The 16,224-nt window shown below is 64.8% G+C and overlaps 2 protein-coding genes across 2 annotated transcripts; one reads left to right on the top strand and one right to left on the bottom strand.

Moving 5' to 3' along the window:
• Nucleotides 1–424: 424 nt before the first annotated feature.
• LOC118025895 (uncharacterized protein CXorf49 homolog) lies at nucleotides 425–7,607 on the top strand. Its single transcript, XM_035028619.1, has 4 exons — nucleotides 425–1,723; nucleotides 5,153–5,237; nucleotides 5,536–5,703; nucleotides 7,480–7,607. The coding sequence occupies exons 1-4, from the start codon at nucleotides 425–427 to the stop codon at nucleotides 7,605–7,607; spliced, it is 1,680 nt and encodes a 559-aa protein (XP_034884510.1).
• A 930-nt stretch (nucleotides 7,608–8,537) lies between these two features.
• LOC118025894 (uncharacterized protein CXorf49 homolog) lies at nucleotides 8,538–12,315 on the bottom strand. The gene is made up of 6 exons (XM_035028618.1): nucleotides 11,017–12,315; nucleotides 10,686–10,768; nucleotides 10,282–10,391; nucleotides 9,643–9,722; nucleotides 9,337–9,382; nucleotides 8,538–8,578 (listed from the first exon to the last, which is right to left on the bottom strand). Exons 1-6 carry the CDS (start codon nucleotides 12,313–12,315, stop codon nucleotides 8,538–8,540), a joined length of 1,659 nt encoding a protein of 552 aa, XP_034884509.1.
• Between the last annotated feature and the right edge of the window lie 3,909 nt (nucleotides 12,316–16,224).

The raw sequence follows: 16,224 nt of genomic DNA, 5'->3' as shown, positions 1-16,224 counted from the left end.
GAGGCTCAGAGCCGTGACTCCAAGTGGAGAGCAGGTTCCGGCCCAGGGGCGGCGGGACCCGGACAGCCGGACCAACGCCCGGACTCGCGGACACCCAGCCCGCGACCGGCTCCAGGGCGAACCAAAGGACCTCGACCCCATTGGTTGGGGCCTCGAGGGGCGGGCCAACAAGGGGCTCACTGGTTGGCGGGGGGCGGACCAATGAGGAGGCCGCGGCGCAGGCGTCAGAAGCGCGCACAGAGCCGCGCGCGTTGTTTGAGGCGATCGCGTGCGGTGCCTGTGGCGCCCGCCTGCGTCGCCAGGAGGCCTCGCGGCTCCCGTCGCACGTCGCGCGCCAATCGCCTGGCGCCTCTCCGCTCTGGCCTGTCGCGCCGGGACCAGGGCGATCGTCTCCCTCGAGCCCGGGCTGCGCGGCGTGGCCGGCATGAGCGCTCAGGAGGAGGGGTCTGTCTGGGGAGCGGGTTTGGGCCCGGAGGGCGGGGGGCAGGCCAGCGTCCTCCCCGCCGGCCCCCGGGCCCCGCGGGCCCCGGCACGAGGTCTGGATCTGGGGCCGCCGCCCAGCGGCGAGGGCGAGGGCGAGGGCGAGGGCGAGGGCGAGGGCGGGTTCCCAGACGCCGAGGGCTTCGAGTCCGAGCGGGAAGTGATGGAAGCGGGAGGGCGGGTGCTGTGGGGCCGCGAAGGCCGCCCCGGCTCCCCGGCCGCCGACGAGGGGGACGCCCCGGACTACGCGTGCCACCTCGCCGACGAGTCCGCGGCGGCCAGGGCGCAGCAGCTGACAGACCGCGAGGCCCTGGGCCTGCGGAGAAACCCGTCCCCGGAGAGCTGCGGCGCGGAGGCGTCGGGCGGTTGGGCCGGCGTCGAGGCAGGGCCCAGTGGGCGAGGCGCGCTCGCCCTGGGCCGCGTGGAGTCGCGGCCGCCTTCCGCCGCCCGGCTGCACGTCGGTGGGCCCGAGGGGGGCCGGGCCTGGGGGAACCCGACAGGAGGCGCCAAGGGCCCGTCGACCGTGCGGGTGGATCGCCAGCGGCCCGCGGCCGCCGAAGGCCCCGGCGGGCTGCCCTCCGACCCCGAGTCCTCAGATGAGTTCAGCGAGATACAGCTGATGAGGGTGAGCATTTACTCCAAAGAAGGCGGCCCAGCCAAGCCCAACAGCCCCGAGGATCCCGGGGACACAGCCAGACACGCGAATTTCCACGTCAGGGAGAATTTCCTTCCCGTGCCGGGCCCTTTCCTGACCTCCGCTGCCCGAGGGTTCACTTCGGTAGTGGAGAGGCCGGCCGTCGGAGAGCTGGACATCTCCTCCTCTAAGAAAATGCCAAGTGTGGTCTGGGGGAAGGGGGAGAGCAGGCCCAGCTACCGGGGAGCTGCTGCTGTTGCTGCTGCTGCAGGCGGCCTGCCCCAGGCCCCCTCGAGGAGGAAGGCGGCCCAGGAGAAGAAATGCCCAGGGGGGGCCTCAAAAGTGGCCCTGGGCAAAAGCTTCCCTTCCTGGGGGCAGAGAGTGTCGGCTGCTCCCCTGGAACCAGCCACCTTCCCCCCAATCTCCGGTGTCCCGCTGCTTGGGAGGTCCAAGAGGTATTCCTTGGTCCCTTCGGGACCCAAACAGTCCAAGCACGCGGGCGCCGCCGGCAAGAAATCTGTGGCCAGGAGGACGCGGGGGGCCGAGGTGGCGGCCGCTGCGGGAGAAGGCAGTGACTCGAACAGAGACGCGGTCCTCCCAAAGGGCCAAGTGAGTAGGCCATGCTCCTCCTCTCTGGGTGCCCTTCCCCTCCCCCTCTGCCCACTTCTTTACCCATGCTCCCTCTGTCCCTACTTCAGGGGCTGCCTGGGTCACTGGCAGTGGTCACTGGGACCACGGGCACGCCAGATCGCGTCGTGGGTCGTCTTCGCAGGGGCAGACATTAACCTAGGGTAGCAGTGCGTGTGTGCCCGCCACCATTCCGGACCCTTGGCCCGTTTCCTGCCTCCTTCCCCCAGGGAGGGGCCGCGATGAAGGGAGGGCTGGTAGCTGATTTCCAGGCTTGGTCCACGAACCTTCAGTCTTCAGACGCCTGGGCTTTGTCAGTGCCCTGCTCTGCTCCCTGGCTCAGCTCTGCCTCCTGGCCCGGGGCTGACTGAGGGAGGAAGCGCCAGCCAGACCAGCCTCTGAGTTCTCCTCCCTATTCCCTGCCTCACCCCAGCTGCTACACGCACGTGCACACGTGTGCACGCCTACCCACACTCACACACGCGCGCGCGCACTCACACGCACGCGCGCGCGCACCACATCCCACATCCCAAGTCCAGGTCGGTGAGAAATTTTTCTTTTAGCTTCCAACACGGAGGCCAGGCCCATCTTCGTGCATGCATCGCAGGGTGTGCAGCAGCGGCGACCTCCACACCAGAGCCCCCCGAGTTCCAGGAAGCTCGGAGCCCTTGGCCCTGAGCCAGGGAGACGTCCTGCACAGAGGGCCTGCCCTCGCCGGTGAGTCTTGTGGGTGTCACAGGAGCGCGGGGGGGGGGGGGGGGGGATGGGCAGGGAACCCTCCGGCCCCGGCTCTGCTAGGGGCCCAGCTTTGTTCCCCGCGTCCCTCCCTCCCAGGGCAGCTTCTCCCACAGGAAATGGGGTCTCGACGGACCGGCCTTAAGCCACATCCTCCCCCGCGTGGGGTTTGTGCAGCAGGGGTTCTGCGTGGCAGCGCCCCAAACTGCAGCCCCGGACGTAGACCTTCCGCAGAGCAGAGCCTCAGATTCTGTTCCGTCCTGCTTGGCCACGTTGCTCGTCCCGGGCGCTGGCCGTGCTGCCGCTCTGGGAGAGTCCAAGCCAGAGCCCCAGTCCCGGGGCGGGGGGGAACCCACCTTCAAGGATGGGCTGCCCCTGGGGGGCAGGGGGGACGGGCCCGAGGGAAGGTTGCAGCTGCTGCCAGAGCAGGGGCCACTTGCGGCCAGCAGAGGGTGGTGCCGCCTCACGTTCCACCCCGCGGAGGCCCTTTGCAGCTCCCTGGGGGCCTGGGAAGCTGGGTCGGACGTCCTGTCCCTCGCAGGTGACCAGGAGCCGCCGGGCCAGCCCGCAAGGCCCGGAAGGCAGCAGGAACCACCGGCTGGCGCACAGGGCTGTCTGCGGGTAACGCTCCCCGGGGCTCCTAGGAATGCGGGCCCGAACCGGAGGGTGGGATCCAGGTCCGGGCTAGACTGACATAGGTGTTCCCCCCTCCCGTCGGCTCCCTGCACAGGGAAGGCGCCCCCTTTCCACTGAGGAGCCTGTGCGGGTCTAGCCACTGGGCCTGGGGCCATAGTGCCCGTGGGAGAGGGGGAGGTCGAGGAGAGGAAGCCAGAGGGTACTAATGGTTTGTGTCTCTCCCTCTCTGCTGTCTGCGGGCCTAGTGTCTGGTGCTACAGAGGGAAATAGACGACCTTAAAGAGCAGCTTGGTATGAGGAACCTCGGTCCGGGCCGGGTTGGGGCAGAGGCAGGCTGGGGGGCTGGGGGGTCCTTGGTGCGGGACCCAGGATGGGCTGCAGGTGCAGGCGGCCTCCCAGGGACCAGCATTCCTGTGGGGACAGGACCTGGCAGGCCTGGCCCGGAGCCTGCTGTGCGTGTGCAGCTGGGTGTGTGCACGAACGGGGAAGCCCTGCCTCGACTGCGTGCGCGCTCTGCCGGCGCCAACAGGTCCCAGAGGTCTCCCTCTTTTAGGACCTTTGCAGATGCCTCCTTCATTTTCCCGTTAAGTGCTCCTTGATACGGCTTGCAAGGCGTGCGTGCGTGCGCGCGTGTATGTGTGCGTGTGTGCGCAAGCATGTGCGTGTGTGCATGTGCGCATGTGTGCATGTTTCTGGACGTGTGCATGTGTGCACGTGCACTGTGTGCGCACGCTGTTGCGTGTGTGTGCGTGTGCGCGTGTGTGTGCGTTTACACAAGCGTGTGTGTACGTGTGCGTTTGTGCGTGTGTGTGTGTGTCTGTTCCATAGGCTGAACGAGTCCGATGTGCCCCAAAGCTGGAGAAGTGCTGGCCGCAGTTTGTTCCCTTAGAGGACGTGTCCGTAGGGAATTGAGGTGGTGGGTGAGGGAGTCAGGCCCGGGGCTGGAGGGGGTCTCGGGGCGCAGGGCTCGGCGGTTCCCCGCGGGGTCGGGGCCCGGGCTTCTCTCGCCCCGTGTCTGGAGGGCGTGCTGACGCCTGTCTCTGTTGCAGCGGCCATGCAGTCCCTGACTGACAAGGGCCAGAGCCTCTGAAGGGAGCGTGACACACCCCGCTGCCCTTTGCATGGCCGCGGCTGGCGGCAGGGCCGGGGGCTGGCCCTGGCTCGGGCTCTTCCCGGACCCTGCGCTGTCGGGCCGGCTGCGCCCAGCATCTCTGTCCCAGAGGGGCAGCTGGTGCCTTCGGAGCCGGGGAGCTGCGGCCAAGCCGGTTCCCTCCTGCCCGCCCTCAGCCAAGGCTTCCTCTCCCTGTTCTTTTGCCCCCCTCCCCGCCCCAGTTCACAGCAGTTTCAAATTAAAGTACCTCTCAGGTCTGTGGTCTGCCCTCTCTGTGGGGTGTGGGGGGGGTGCCGGGCCGGGGATGGGAGAGGGGCGGGGCAGGGCAGGGAGCTGCTCCCTGTCACAGCCTTTTCCAGAACAGGACCTCCGGGGTCATGTGGTAGGCCTTGCCCTTGCGGGGAGTGTGGGCCGGCCTGTGCTAGGAGCCCTGCCATCCCGCCCGCAGCGTGCCCCCCACCCCACTCTGGGATCAGTGTGAGCATGTGCTCCCTTTCCCCCCGCGGGCCGCCTTTGGTTTCTCCCCTCATCTCCCCCTCTTTTTGGGTCCCGGACTCCCCGTCCATCTCCGTTCTCCCCCCTGCCCCCTCGCCTTGCAGCAGGAACCCGGGGCCCCTTCCAGAACTGCAGTCGCCCTTCCCTTCCCTCCTTGGGATCGCTGTCCTGCTCTTCCCGGCACCCCCCCCCCGCCCCGCTCTGCCATCTGAGCGTCCCTGATCACTCCCGGGGCTTGCCCTCGCTGGCCTTCCCTGCCCCTGTGCTTCAACCCGGGGTAAAGAGCACACTTGAGCTCCTCTTGCCCCTTCCTTCCTGGGCCCAGTCCCCTCGGCGGAGTCCTTCCCTCCCTCTGCTGCCACCGCGCACAAGGACCCCTGGCCCGGAAACTGGCGCATCCTCCCCCTCTCCTCAAGTTTCTCTAAATCTGGTAGGTAGTTACCTACCTGGCAGGTAGTTACCAGGACTACAACCTGGCAGGAGCACAGTTCCACCGAGCACCCTCCAATCATGTGAAGGGTGCGCCCGGGATCACGCACGTGACAGCTCACATGGCCACCTGACACCCCCAACGTGCCGGCCAGCCAAACCCAGCAAACATAGGCGACAGTCGCCCCACCTTAAAGTCAGCTGAGTAGCAAGCGGAATTACATCTGCAACCTTCACCCCATCGCCGCCATGCAAGGTAACATACGAGCGGATTCCAGGAACTAGGACATGGACACCTCTGGGGACCATTCCTCTGCCCACCACGCCCAGCTCCGTGTCCAGGGCTCACCTCCTCCTGCCCTCCTTGGGTGTGCCCATCCCCCCCAAGCATCTGCAGAGAAAGGCTGGCCGCTGGTGGGCGTGGCGCTGGTGCTGGAGCTGGAGGTGGTAGAGAGGGAGGCATCTGGCCCGGAGCTGGGCAGGCAGCAGAACGAGGCAGGATGGGGCCTAGGGCTCCCCAGGCCCGCCGCCACTGCCTCCCTGGCTAAGAGGAGGCGTGAGGGGGAAGGCAAAAGGGGCACACTACAGGAGGGCAGGGGACCCACCTCCTCCTTCCCCCTGGGACCCACATGTCCTCCCTTAATCTGCGCCTCACCGTCTCCACTCACTTCCTCCTGGGACGGAAAGGTGCCCAGCCACAGCCCGTGATATATGTGTTTACATGACCTGGGGCTGCTTGGTCTGAATATGCGACCGGGATCGCGTGCTCAGAGGAGGGAAGGGAGGCCAGCAAAACTGCTCAGCCATGATTGTGATCATGTCCTCCCCAGTCCCCTTCTCCCCTTCCTCACGCTGGCCACCATGGCTCTGTGGTCCCTGGGGGGTGTGGGTGCTGGACTTCTCCCCAGTCACAACCTGCCCGCCTGTCTGCCCGCGGACACCCCGGCTGAAGGTCTCTCCCAAACACATTCAGTCAGACCACAGCGCGCCATGATACCCCGCCAAGAGAGAACCACAGGGTCCAGGTGAAGGCTGGAGCCTCAGCATCCAAGCCCACCTTCTCAAGTGAGGGGTTTGGAGGGGAAGATTGAGTCCCACGAATGTCCTTTTCCAGGCTGAGCTCTGTGCTTGTCCCACCCCGTGCGGGATGGTCTGGCCACCTGAGTTCATGGCACAGGGCCCCGAGGAAGGCAGGCTGAGAAGGGGGGTGTGTGGGGGGAACCAGGTCGGCCCAATTTTCCATGGGGAAGCCACTCTCTACTTCCCATCCGCACTGCGCCCATCCTGCCCCTGTCCCCGTTAGCTCCTGGCAGAGCAGTCTCCTGAACGAGCTCCCTGCTGCTAAGATGAGGCCTGCGCCAGCCCCTCTGAGGCAGCCTTCCCTGCCACTGTCCTTCCTTCAACACACACGGGAGGGCTCAGAGCTCAGAGGATCACAGAGTCGGATCCACAGCCTCCTCTGCGGGCTCCCAATTGAGCATCCCCGCACCCTGTCCGGGGTCTGGGGACTTCCACGACAGTCCCCTCCTGATGAGGGAATGTAACAGCACCCCCTGAAAGGTAGATCCGCCCCTTGCTTCTGCTCATTCAGTATCTTACCGGTTCTTGACCACAGTCTCCCCCCTTTACTCCCTGACTCACACCGCTCTCCCCCCAGGGACATTATCCCTGATTAATTTTATTCACACACACTCACACCCACAGGTGAACAAACGCACACACCAACCTTGACCGTTCTGGGGACCATCGACCCTCCCCCCACCCCGGCTTCTGTGCGTGAAACACCCGGTCTCTCGGGAAGGGTGTCTGGTCTGGCAGAAGCGACCCTCACCTCCCTCAGACCCAGATCTGTCCCTCTGAGTCTCAGGCCAGCACAGCCCTGGGTCCCGGCTGAAGGAAGGAAGCCATCCCCACCCGTCAGCGAGGGGGAAATGGAACACGGAGTCAGACGAAATCTCCCGTGGCCTGAAGGGGCAGTCAGGGAGCCGGAGCGGGGACACGGAAATAGCGCTTCCGGAAAAACCTGGGTCATGGTGGTGGTCGAACAGCATTGGAAGGGGACCAGGCAGGCACATCGAGACCCATCAGGCACCCTTGCCATGGAAGCGGGCGGCCACTTTCCGACCAAGGGTCCGGAGACGAGCAGGCAGGAGGCGGGGGGTGGGGGGGAGGTGGCTTGCACACGAGGGATAGGAGGACTCTGATGGCTAGACCATCCGTTTCCGGCCGCTGGTGGGCAGTTTGCCCCAGGGTGGCCCAGAGCCCCCACAAGCCTCGACGCACCCACCTCCAGCCCAGAGACCGACCTGTGCTTTTGCCCTGTTCCCCGTAGCTCCCCTCTGGCTCTGCACCCCACTGGGCTGTGACTTCTGTGACTTCTGCCTCCACCCCGCCACCGCCACCGAACCCAAGGAGGGAGAAGTGAGGCCCTGGAATCCCAGTGTCAAGACCCAGGGCTAAAGAGGAGAGGGGGAGGACGCGCCAGTTTCCGGGCCAGGGGTCCTTGTGCGCGGTGGCAGCAGAGGGAGGGAAGGACTCCGCCGAGGGGACTGGGCCCAGGAAGGAAGGGGCAAGAGGAGCTCAAGTGTGCTCTTTACCCCGGGTTGAAGCACAGGGGCAGGGAAGGCCAGCGAGGGCAAGCCCCGGGAGTGATCAGGGACGCTCAGATGGCAGAGCGGGGCGGGGGGGGGGTGCCGGGAAGAGCAGGACAGCGATCCCAAGGAGGGAAGGGAAGGGCGACTGCAGTTCTGGAAGGGGCCCCGGGTTCCTGCTGCAAGGCGAGGGGGCAGGGGGGAGAACGGAGATGGACGGGGAGTCCGGGACCCAAAAAGAGGGGGAGATGAGGGGAGAAACCAAAGGCGGCCCGCGGGGGGAAAGGGAGCACATGCTCACACTGATCCCAGAGTGGGGTGGGGGGCACGCTGCGGGCGGGATGGCAGGGCTCCTAGCACAGGCCGGCCCACACTCCCCGCAAGGGCAAGGCCTACCACATGACCCCGGAGGTCCTGTTCTGGAAAAGGCTGTGACAGGGAGCAGCTCCCTGCCCCGCCCCGCCCCTCTCCCATCCCCGGCCCGGCACCCCCCCCACACCCCACAGAGAGGGCAGACCACAGACCTGAGAGGTACTTTAATTTGAAACTGCTGTGAACTGGGGCGGGGAGGGGGGCAAAAGAACAGGGAGAGGAAGCCTTGGCTGAGGGCGGGCAGGAGGGAACCGGCTTGGCCGCAGCTCCCCGGCTCCGAAGGCACCAGCTGCCCCTCTGGGACAGAGATGCTGGGCGCAGCCGGCCCGACAGCGCAGGGTCCGGGAAGAGCCCGAGCCAGGGCCAGCCCCCGGCCCTGCCGCCAGCCGCGGCCATGCAAAGGGCAGCGGGGTGTGTCACGCTCCCTTCAGAGGCTCTGGCCCTTGTCAGTCAGGGACTGCATGGCCGCTGCAACAGAGACAGGCGTCAGCACGCCCTCCAGACACGGGGCGAGAGAAGCCCGGGCCCCGACCCCGCGGGGAACCGCCGAGCCCTGCGCCCCGAGACCCCCTCCAGCCCCGGGCCTGACTCCCTCACCCACCACCTCAATTCCCTACGGACACGTCCTCTAAGGGAACAAACTGCGGCCAGCACTTCTCCAGCTTTGGGGCACATCGGACTCGTTCAGCCTATGGAACAGACACACACACACACGCACAAACGCACACGTACACACACGCTTGTGTAAACGCACACACACGCGCACACGCACACACACGCAACAGCGTGCGCACACAGTGCACGTGCACACATGCACACGTCCAGAAACATGCACACATGCGCACATGCACACACGCACATGCTTGCGCACACACGCACACATACACGCGCGCACGCACGCACGCCTTGCAAGCCGTATCAAGGAGCACTTAACGGGAAAATGAAGGAGGCATCTGCAAAGGTCCTAAAAGAGGGAGACCTCTGGGACCTGTTGGCGCCGGCAGAGCGCGCACGCAGTCGAGGCAGGGCTTCCCCGTTCGTGCACACACCCAGCTGCACACGCACAGCAGGCTCCGGGCCAGGCCTGCCAGGTCCTGTCCCCACAGGAATGCTGGTCCCTGGGAGGCCGCCTGCACCTGCAGCCCATCCTGGGTCCCGCACCAAGGACCCCCCAGCCCCCCAGCCTGCCTCTGCCCCAACCCGGCCCGGACCGAGGTTCCTCATACCAAGCTGCTCTTTAAGGTCGTCTATTTCCCTCTGTAGCACCAGACACTAGGCCCGCAGACAGCAGAGAGGGAGAGACACAAACCATTAGTACCCTCTGGCTTCCTCTCCTCGACCTCCCCCTCTCCCACGGGCACTATGGCCCCAGGCCCAGTGGCTAGACCCGCACAGGCTCCTCAGTGGAAAGGGGGCGCCTTCCCTGTGCAGGGAGCCGACGGGAGGGGGGAACACCTATGTCAGTCTAGCCCGGACCTGGATCCCACCCTCCGGTTCGGGCCCGCATTCCTAGGAGCCCCGGGGAGCGTTACCCGCAGACAGCCCTGTGCGCCAGCCGGTGGTTCCTGCTGCCTTCCGGGCCTTGCGGGCTGGCCCGGCGGCTCCTGGTCACCTGCGAGGGACAGGACGTCCGACCCAGCTTCCCAGGCCCCCAGGGAGCTGCAAAGGGCCTCCGCGGGGTGGAACGTGAGGCGGCACCACCCTCTGCTGGCCGCAAGTGGCCCCTGCTCTGGCAGCAGCTGCAACCTTCCCTCGGGCCCGTCCCCCCTGCCCCCCAGGGGCAGCCCATCCTTGAAGGTGGGTTCCCCCCCGCCCCGGGACTGGGGCTCTGGCTTGGACTCTCCCAGAGCGGCAGCACGGCCAGCGCCCGGGACGAGCAACGTGGCCAAGCAGGACGGAACAGAATCTGAGGCTCTGCTCTGCGGAAGGTCTACGTCCGGGGCTGCAGTTTGGGGCGCTGCCACGCAGAACCCCTGCTGCACAAACCCCACGCGGGGGAGGATGTGGCTTAAGGCCGGTCCGTCGAGACCCCATTTCCTGTGGGAGAAGCTGCCCTGGGAGGGAGGGACGCGGGGAACAAAGCTGGGCCCCTAGCAGAGCCGGGGCCGGAGGGTTCCCTGCCCATCCCCCCCCCCCCCCCCCCGCGCTCCTGTGACACCCACAAGACTCACCGGCGAGGGCAGGCCCTCTGTGCAGGACGTCTCCCTGGCTCAGGGCCAAGGGCTCCGAGCTTCCTGGAACTCGGGGGGCTCTGGTGTGGAGGTCGCCGCTGCTGCACACCCTGCGATGCATGCACGAAGATGGGCCTGGCCTCCGTGTTGGAAGCTAAAAGAAAAATTTCTCACCGACCTGGACTTGGGATGTGGGATGTGGTGCGCGCGCGCGTGCGTGTGAGTGCGCGCGCGCGTGTGTGAGTGTGGGTAGGCGTGCACACGTGTGCACGTGCGTGTAGCAGCTGGGGTGAGGCAGGGAATAGGGAGGAGAACTCAGAGGCTGGTCTGGCTGGCGCTTCCTCCCTCAGTCAGCCCCGGGCCAGGAGGCAGAGCTGAGCCAGGGAGCAGAGCAGGGCACTGACAAAGCCCAGGCGTCTGAAGACTGAAGGTTCGTGGACCAAGCCTGGAAATCAGCTACCAGCCCTCCCTTCATCGCGGCCCCTCCCTGGGGGAAGGAGGCAGGAAACGGGCCAAGGGTCCGGAATGGTGGCGGGCACACACGCACTGCTACCCTAGGTTAATGTCTGCCCCTGCGAAGACGACCCACGACGCGATCTGGCGTGCCCGTGGTCCCAGTGACCACTGCCAGTGACCCAGGCAGCCCCTGAAGTAGGGACAGAGGGAGCATGGGTAAAGAAGTGGGCAGAGGGGGAGGGGAAGGGCACCCAGAGAGGAGGAGCATGGCCTACTCACTTGGCCCTTTGGGAGGACCGCGTCTCTGTTCGAGTCACTGCCTTCTCCCGCAGCGGCCGCCACCTCGGCCCCCCGCGTCCTCCTGGCCACAGATTTCTTGCCGGCGGCGCCCGCGTGCTTGGACTGTTTGGGTCCCGAAGGGACCAAGGAATACCTCTTGGACCTCCCAAGCAGCGGGACACCGGAGATTGGGGGGAAGGTGGCTGGTTCCAGGGGAGCAGCCGACACTCTCTGCCCCCAGGAAGGGAAGCTTTTGCCCAGGGCCACTTTTGAGGCCCCCCCTGGGCATTTCTTCTCCTGGGCCGCCTTCCTCCTCGAGGGGGCCTGGGGCAGGCCGCCTGCAGCAGCAGCAACAGCAGCAGCTCCCCGGTAGCTGGGCCTGCTCTCCCCCTTCCCCCAGACCACACTTGGCATTTTCTTAGAGGAGGAGATGTCCAGCTCTCCGACGGCCGGCCTCTCCACTACCGAAGTGAACCCTCGGGCAGCGGAGGTCAGGAAAGGGCCCGGCACGGGAAGGAAATTCTCCCTGACGTGGAAATTCGCGTGTCTGGCTGTGTCCCCGGGATCCTCGGGGCTGTTGGGCTTGGCTGGGCCGCCTTCTTTGGAGTAAATGCTCACCCTCATCAGCTGTATCTCGCTGAACTCATCTGAGGACTCGGGGTCGGAGGGCAGCCCGCCGGGGCCTTCGGCGGCCGCGGGCCGCTGGCGATCCACCCGCACGGTCGACGGGCCCTTGGCGCCTCCTGTCGGGTTCCCCCAGGCCCGGCCCCCCTCGGGCCCACCGACGTGCAGCCGGGCGGCGGAAGGCGGCCGCGACTCCACGCGGCCCAGGGCGAGCGCGCCTCGCCCACTGGGCCCTGCCTCGACGCCGGCCCAACCGCCCGACGCCTCCGCGCCGCAGCTCTCCGGGGACGGGTTTCTCCGCAGGCCCAGGGCCTCGCGGTCTGTCAGCTGCTGCGCCCTGGCCGCCGCGGACTCGTCGGCGAGGTGGCACGCGTAGTCCGGGGCGTCCCCCTCGTCGGCGGCCGGGGAGCCGGGGCGGCCTTCGCGGCCCCACAGCACCCGCCCTCCCGCTTCCATCACTTCCCGCTCGGACTCGAAGCCCTCGGCGTCTGGGAACCCGCCCTCGCCCTCGCCCTCGCCCTCGCCCTCGCCCTCGCCGCTGGGCGGCGGCCCCAGATCCAGACCTCGTGCCGGGGCCCGCGGGGCCCGGGGGCCGGCGGGGAGGACGCTGGCCTGCCCCCCGCCCTCCGGGCCCAAACCCGCTCCCCAGACAGACCCCTCCTCCTGAGCGCTCATGCCGGCCACGCCGCGCAGCCCGGGCTCGAGGGAGACGATCGCCCTGGTCCCGGCGCGACAGGCCAGAGCGGAGAGGCGCCAGGCGATTGGCGCGCGACGTGCGACGGGAGCCGCGAGGCCTCCTGGCGACGCAGGCGGGCGCCACAGGCACCGCACGCGATCGCCTCAAACAACGCGCGCGGCTCTGTGCGCGCTTCTGACGCCTGCGCCGCGGCCTCCTCATTGGTCCGCCCCCCGCCAACCAGTGAGCCCCTTGTTGGCCCGCCCCTCGAGGCCCCAACCAATGGGGTCGAGGTCCTTTGGTTCGCCCTGGAGCCGGTCGCGGGCTGGGTGTCCGCGAGTCCGGGCGTTGGTCCGGCTGTCCGGGTCCCGCCGCCCCTGGGCCGGAACCTGCTCTCCACTTGGAGTCACGGCTCTGAGCCTCCGTCTTCCCCATCCGCCGAGCCCGGTGTGCCGGCACCTGTCTCCGGGGTCGTGGGGACGACAGGTCGGGATGGAGGTGAGGCACCTAGCGCACAGAGGCTTCGCCGGCTTCTGTTCCACCGCGGCACTTAGCACCCGATGGGCAAGGGGGCACGGGAAGCCCGCAGTCAGCCATCGGGGGACGGGTGGCATACTTGCCCCGCGAAGGGTCCGAGAGCAAACGTTGTCATACTTACGTGCCTTTGGGTCTGTCACAACCCCTCGACCGCGTTGGGCGATCAGATTGGTCCGTGGCTCTGTGCCCAGGGAACTTTATTGGCAGGCGGGTTTGGCGCACGGGCTGGGCTTTGCCCCCCTCCTCCCGGCCCCTCCTCCTCTCCGAGGCAATTCAAAAAGGAGGGAATCCCAGTGGCCAGTGCACACACCAAAAGTCGCGCACCATCACGAATCCCGGAGGTGCGAACTAAAACCTCAAATCGGTGTTCACACACCAGACTTTCGACGATCAAAGACCTGAACCATTCCAAGGGCGGGAGCGGCTGTGAGCAAACCGGTGCTTTTGCCCACGGCGGGGGGGGGGGGGGGGGGGGGGGGCGGCGCAGAACAGCCCTTTGGGAGGGTATTTAGCAGAATCAATGCAAAGCAACTTACACAAGAGGTACTACATGCCTGGCCCTCATGTAAGCGCTGTAGTTGACTAGTCACGCATCCACAAGACACTCCTAGAGTCGGGGTACCCACTATTCCCGCCCTCTTCCAGGGGAGGAAACGGGCACTGAGAGGTTCAGCCCCACGCCCAAGGTCATTAGGATTGCTGGGATCCCTGGCAGGATCAAAGGCACGCAGTGTGGCTCCCGAGTCGTCGCTTTGAGTGGAAAACCTTAAAGCAGAGAAGACGCACATTCCTTCTGCTACCCAGCAAATCTGCTGCCGGCTACTTCTCCTGGAGACTCGCTCGTTCATGTAACGGATAAGGAAGGACACGTGCACTAGGACGTTGGTGATGAGAAAAACTGGGAACGCTCTAAATTCCCATCAGTGAGGAAATGAACACAAGCAACGGGAAGTGTGTGCATCCCGAAGACTTGAAAGGCGGCAGGCAAAAGGAACGCGAGAGGCCACGTTCACAGATTTCAAAGCACCCTCGTGACTGAATAGAGCAATTTGGAGGTCAGTGGAGCTGGACACACATTTGTAAATAATGAAATGAAATGAAGATAAAACAAGAGCCACTCCTATATCGAGACTACGTAGAGGTGTACGTACAAGTATGTCGAAAGGTCTGGAGCAAGGCGCAACTAAGTAGGCCTAATGGTGGTGGGGACCGTGGGGGTGGGGCGCCAGTTGTCTCTCAGATTTTCCTGAAACTACCCGTCCCCAGCTTCTCTGAGTTGAGCAGTCCTGATATCTGGGCAGTGGTCCCTCCCTCCCTTGGCTTCTGGGAGGTCCTGGCGTGTTAGAATTTCCCTTGCTTGCCACCCAGCTCCTACTCGAAGGGCCCTCCGTTCCTTCCATACTTTTCCGTCCTCTCTTTCCCATTCATGCTCCTCTGTCTGCCCCTCGCCTCTCCTTCCTGCATCCTACTCTGGCTGATCCCCAAGAGAGGCCTGGGGTGCCTGAACACTCCTTGCCTGCGTGAGCTCCAAGGCCCAGTGTCACTGGGTCTGCGCCTGAGAAGCCTGTCGTGCTGGAGAAGGTTACAGAGCAGGGGAGACTGGGTACACTCTAAGTCTGCGATAAGCCTCCTCCTCAAGTGTGCCCCCCACTATCCCTGCCTGTGTGTGAAAAACGCCCTCTCCCACTTCTCCCATTGACTCTTAAGGTCACGGTGTGCTATTTCAGACATGCTAAAATGGATCACGAAGGATAGAGCAGAATCTCCTCTACCCACCACCCTCCTAGGAAACATTGCCGATGGATCCAGTGGAGGCCTCCTTGTCCCTCTCCCCCACAGACAGAATCCTAGAGCCTTTTCACACCTTCCCCACTCTCCTCATCCCTGGGGCTCTCCCACCTCCTCTTTGGTTGCATCCTATAGGTCGCCACTGGTGTCCATAATCTCTGCTAACTCTCCCCCTTCAGCCTCGCCAGGATCCAATACTGGTTTTGGCTCACCTGTTCGGTCTGCAGTGGGGACCTATGTCAGAGGATCCACTTGGCCTCCCCCACCATGATAGCTTCTTACCCCACAGACCAATGACCCAATGTGGGGGTTTTTGCCCCAAGTGCCACGTGTATCAGTTGTCAACCCGTGGACTGGAGAAGTGACCCCTGCCTTGGTCCATGACTGGATCCCTATCCTCAACTTCTTTTATTTACTAGGGTCTCCTAAGCCCCAGTCTAACCAGGCCCCGCAGTGACACTTAGGGGCTCCAGAATCAATGTCACCTCAGACCCTGTGTCCGATAGTCCTAGACACGTCTGGGTATTCCTCTTTCCCCAGGGCACCGTCACCTGAGAAAGGGCAGTCCTTTTCTGTAGAGAAGGACAGTGGCATCATAAACAGTATATATACTCACCACCTGGTTTCCAGACCCTTCCTCCTCAGGACTCCCCCACCTCTTCAGCCAGTGGGGCCGGTCTCAAAATCGGCTCCGGACCGGGAACTGAGCAACAAATCGTGACTCTTTCCTGGGACGACCACCCTCTTTTCTCTTGCCTTTTTCTGGCTGTCATTACCCCGAGGGAGCCAGGCTGTCGGAAGCATCCTCTCAGCTCCGTGCCTGTCAAGCACTCTCTCTCTTTTTTTTTTAATTTTTTTAAAAAGATTTTTTAAAAAATTTATTCATTTGGGCGCCTGGGTGGCTCAGTCGTTAAGCGTCTGCCTTCGGCTCAGGTCATGATCCCAGGGTCCTGGGATCGAGTCCCACGTCGGGCTCCCTGCTCGGCAGGAAGCCTGCTTCTCGCTCTCCCACTCCCCCTGCTTGTGTTCCTGCTCTCGCGATCTCTCTCTCTGTCAAATAAATAAATAAAATCTTTAAAATAAAAAAAAAATTATTCATTTGACAGAGATACAGAGAGAGATTGCATGAGCTGGGGAGCGGGGGAGAGGGGGAGGGAGAAGCAGCCTCCCCGCTGAGCCAGGAGCCTGATGTGGGGCTCGATCCCAGGACCCCGGGATCATGACCTGAGCCGAAGGCAGATGCTCCACCATCTGAGCCACCCAGGCGCCCCATGTCAAGCACTCTTAACTGCCCCTCTGACCTTGCCGGTTGTTACTGCAGACCTGGTCTCCTGGAGTCTCTTGATCAAAAGCCACCCCTGCCCTCTGTTACGTCAGAATTCCATCGTTCCCATGGATGGGAATGGGCCCAGGCTGGGACCATTTTCCTTCCGTCATCTGCATCGGTCTGCAGAGGGGAGCAGCCGCTGAGCTTCTTAGTGATGCTGGGGCCCCCTCTCCCCAGAACACCCCCGATGGCTTTGGTGAATGGTGTGTCCTCTCGGCCCTCCCATGGAGCATAACCGTCTGGCCATGTGCCTGGC

Source organism: Mirounga leonina, unplaced genomic scaffold (genome assembly GCF_011800145.1).
Source record: "Mirounga leonina isolate KUSES-001 unplaced genomic scaffold, KU_Mleo_1.0 Mir_204, whole genome shotgun sequence".
Taxonomy (NCBI): domain Eukaryota; kingdom Metazoa; phylum Chordata; class Mammalia; order Carnivora; family Phocidae; genus Mirounga; species Mirounga leonina.
Note: the sequence above shows the minus strand (reverse complement) of the source record. Positions and strands in the feature narration are given on the sequence as shown.

Excerpts from the sequence above, each read along its gene's own strand:
- LOC118025894 (XM_035028618.1), bottom strand. The coding sequence starts at position 12,315 with ATGAGCGCTCAGGAGGAGGGGTCTGTCTGGGGAGCGGGTTTGGGCCCG. Across the intron at positions 10,769-11,016 it reads CGGTCCTCCCAAAGGGCCAA|GGAGGGGCCGCGATGAAGGG; the intron begins GTGAGTAGGCCA and ends TCCTTCCCCCAG. Across the intron at positions 9,723-10,281 it reads CAGAGGGCCTGCCCTCGCCG|GTGACCAGGAGCCGCCGGGC; the intron begins GTGAGTCTTGTG and ends TGTCCCTCGCAG.
- LOC118025895 (XM_035028619.1), top strand. The coding sequence starts at position 425 with ATGAGCGCTCAGGAGGAGGGGTCTGTCTGGGGAGCGGGTTTGGGCCCG. Across the intron at positions 1,724-5,152 it reads CGGTCCTCCCAAAGGGCCAA|GTAGTTACCTACCTGGCAGG; the intron begins GTGAGTAGGCCA and ends TAAATCTGGTAG. Across the intron at positions 5,704-7,479 it reads CTCCCTGGCTAAGAGGAGGC|CTCCCCTCTGGCTCTGCACC; the intron begins GTGAGGGGGAAG and ends TGTTCCCCGTAG.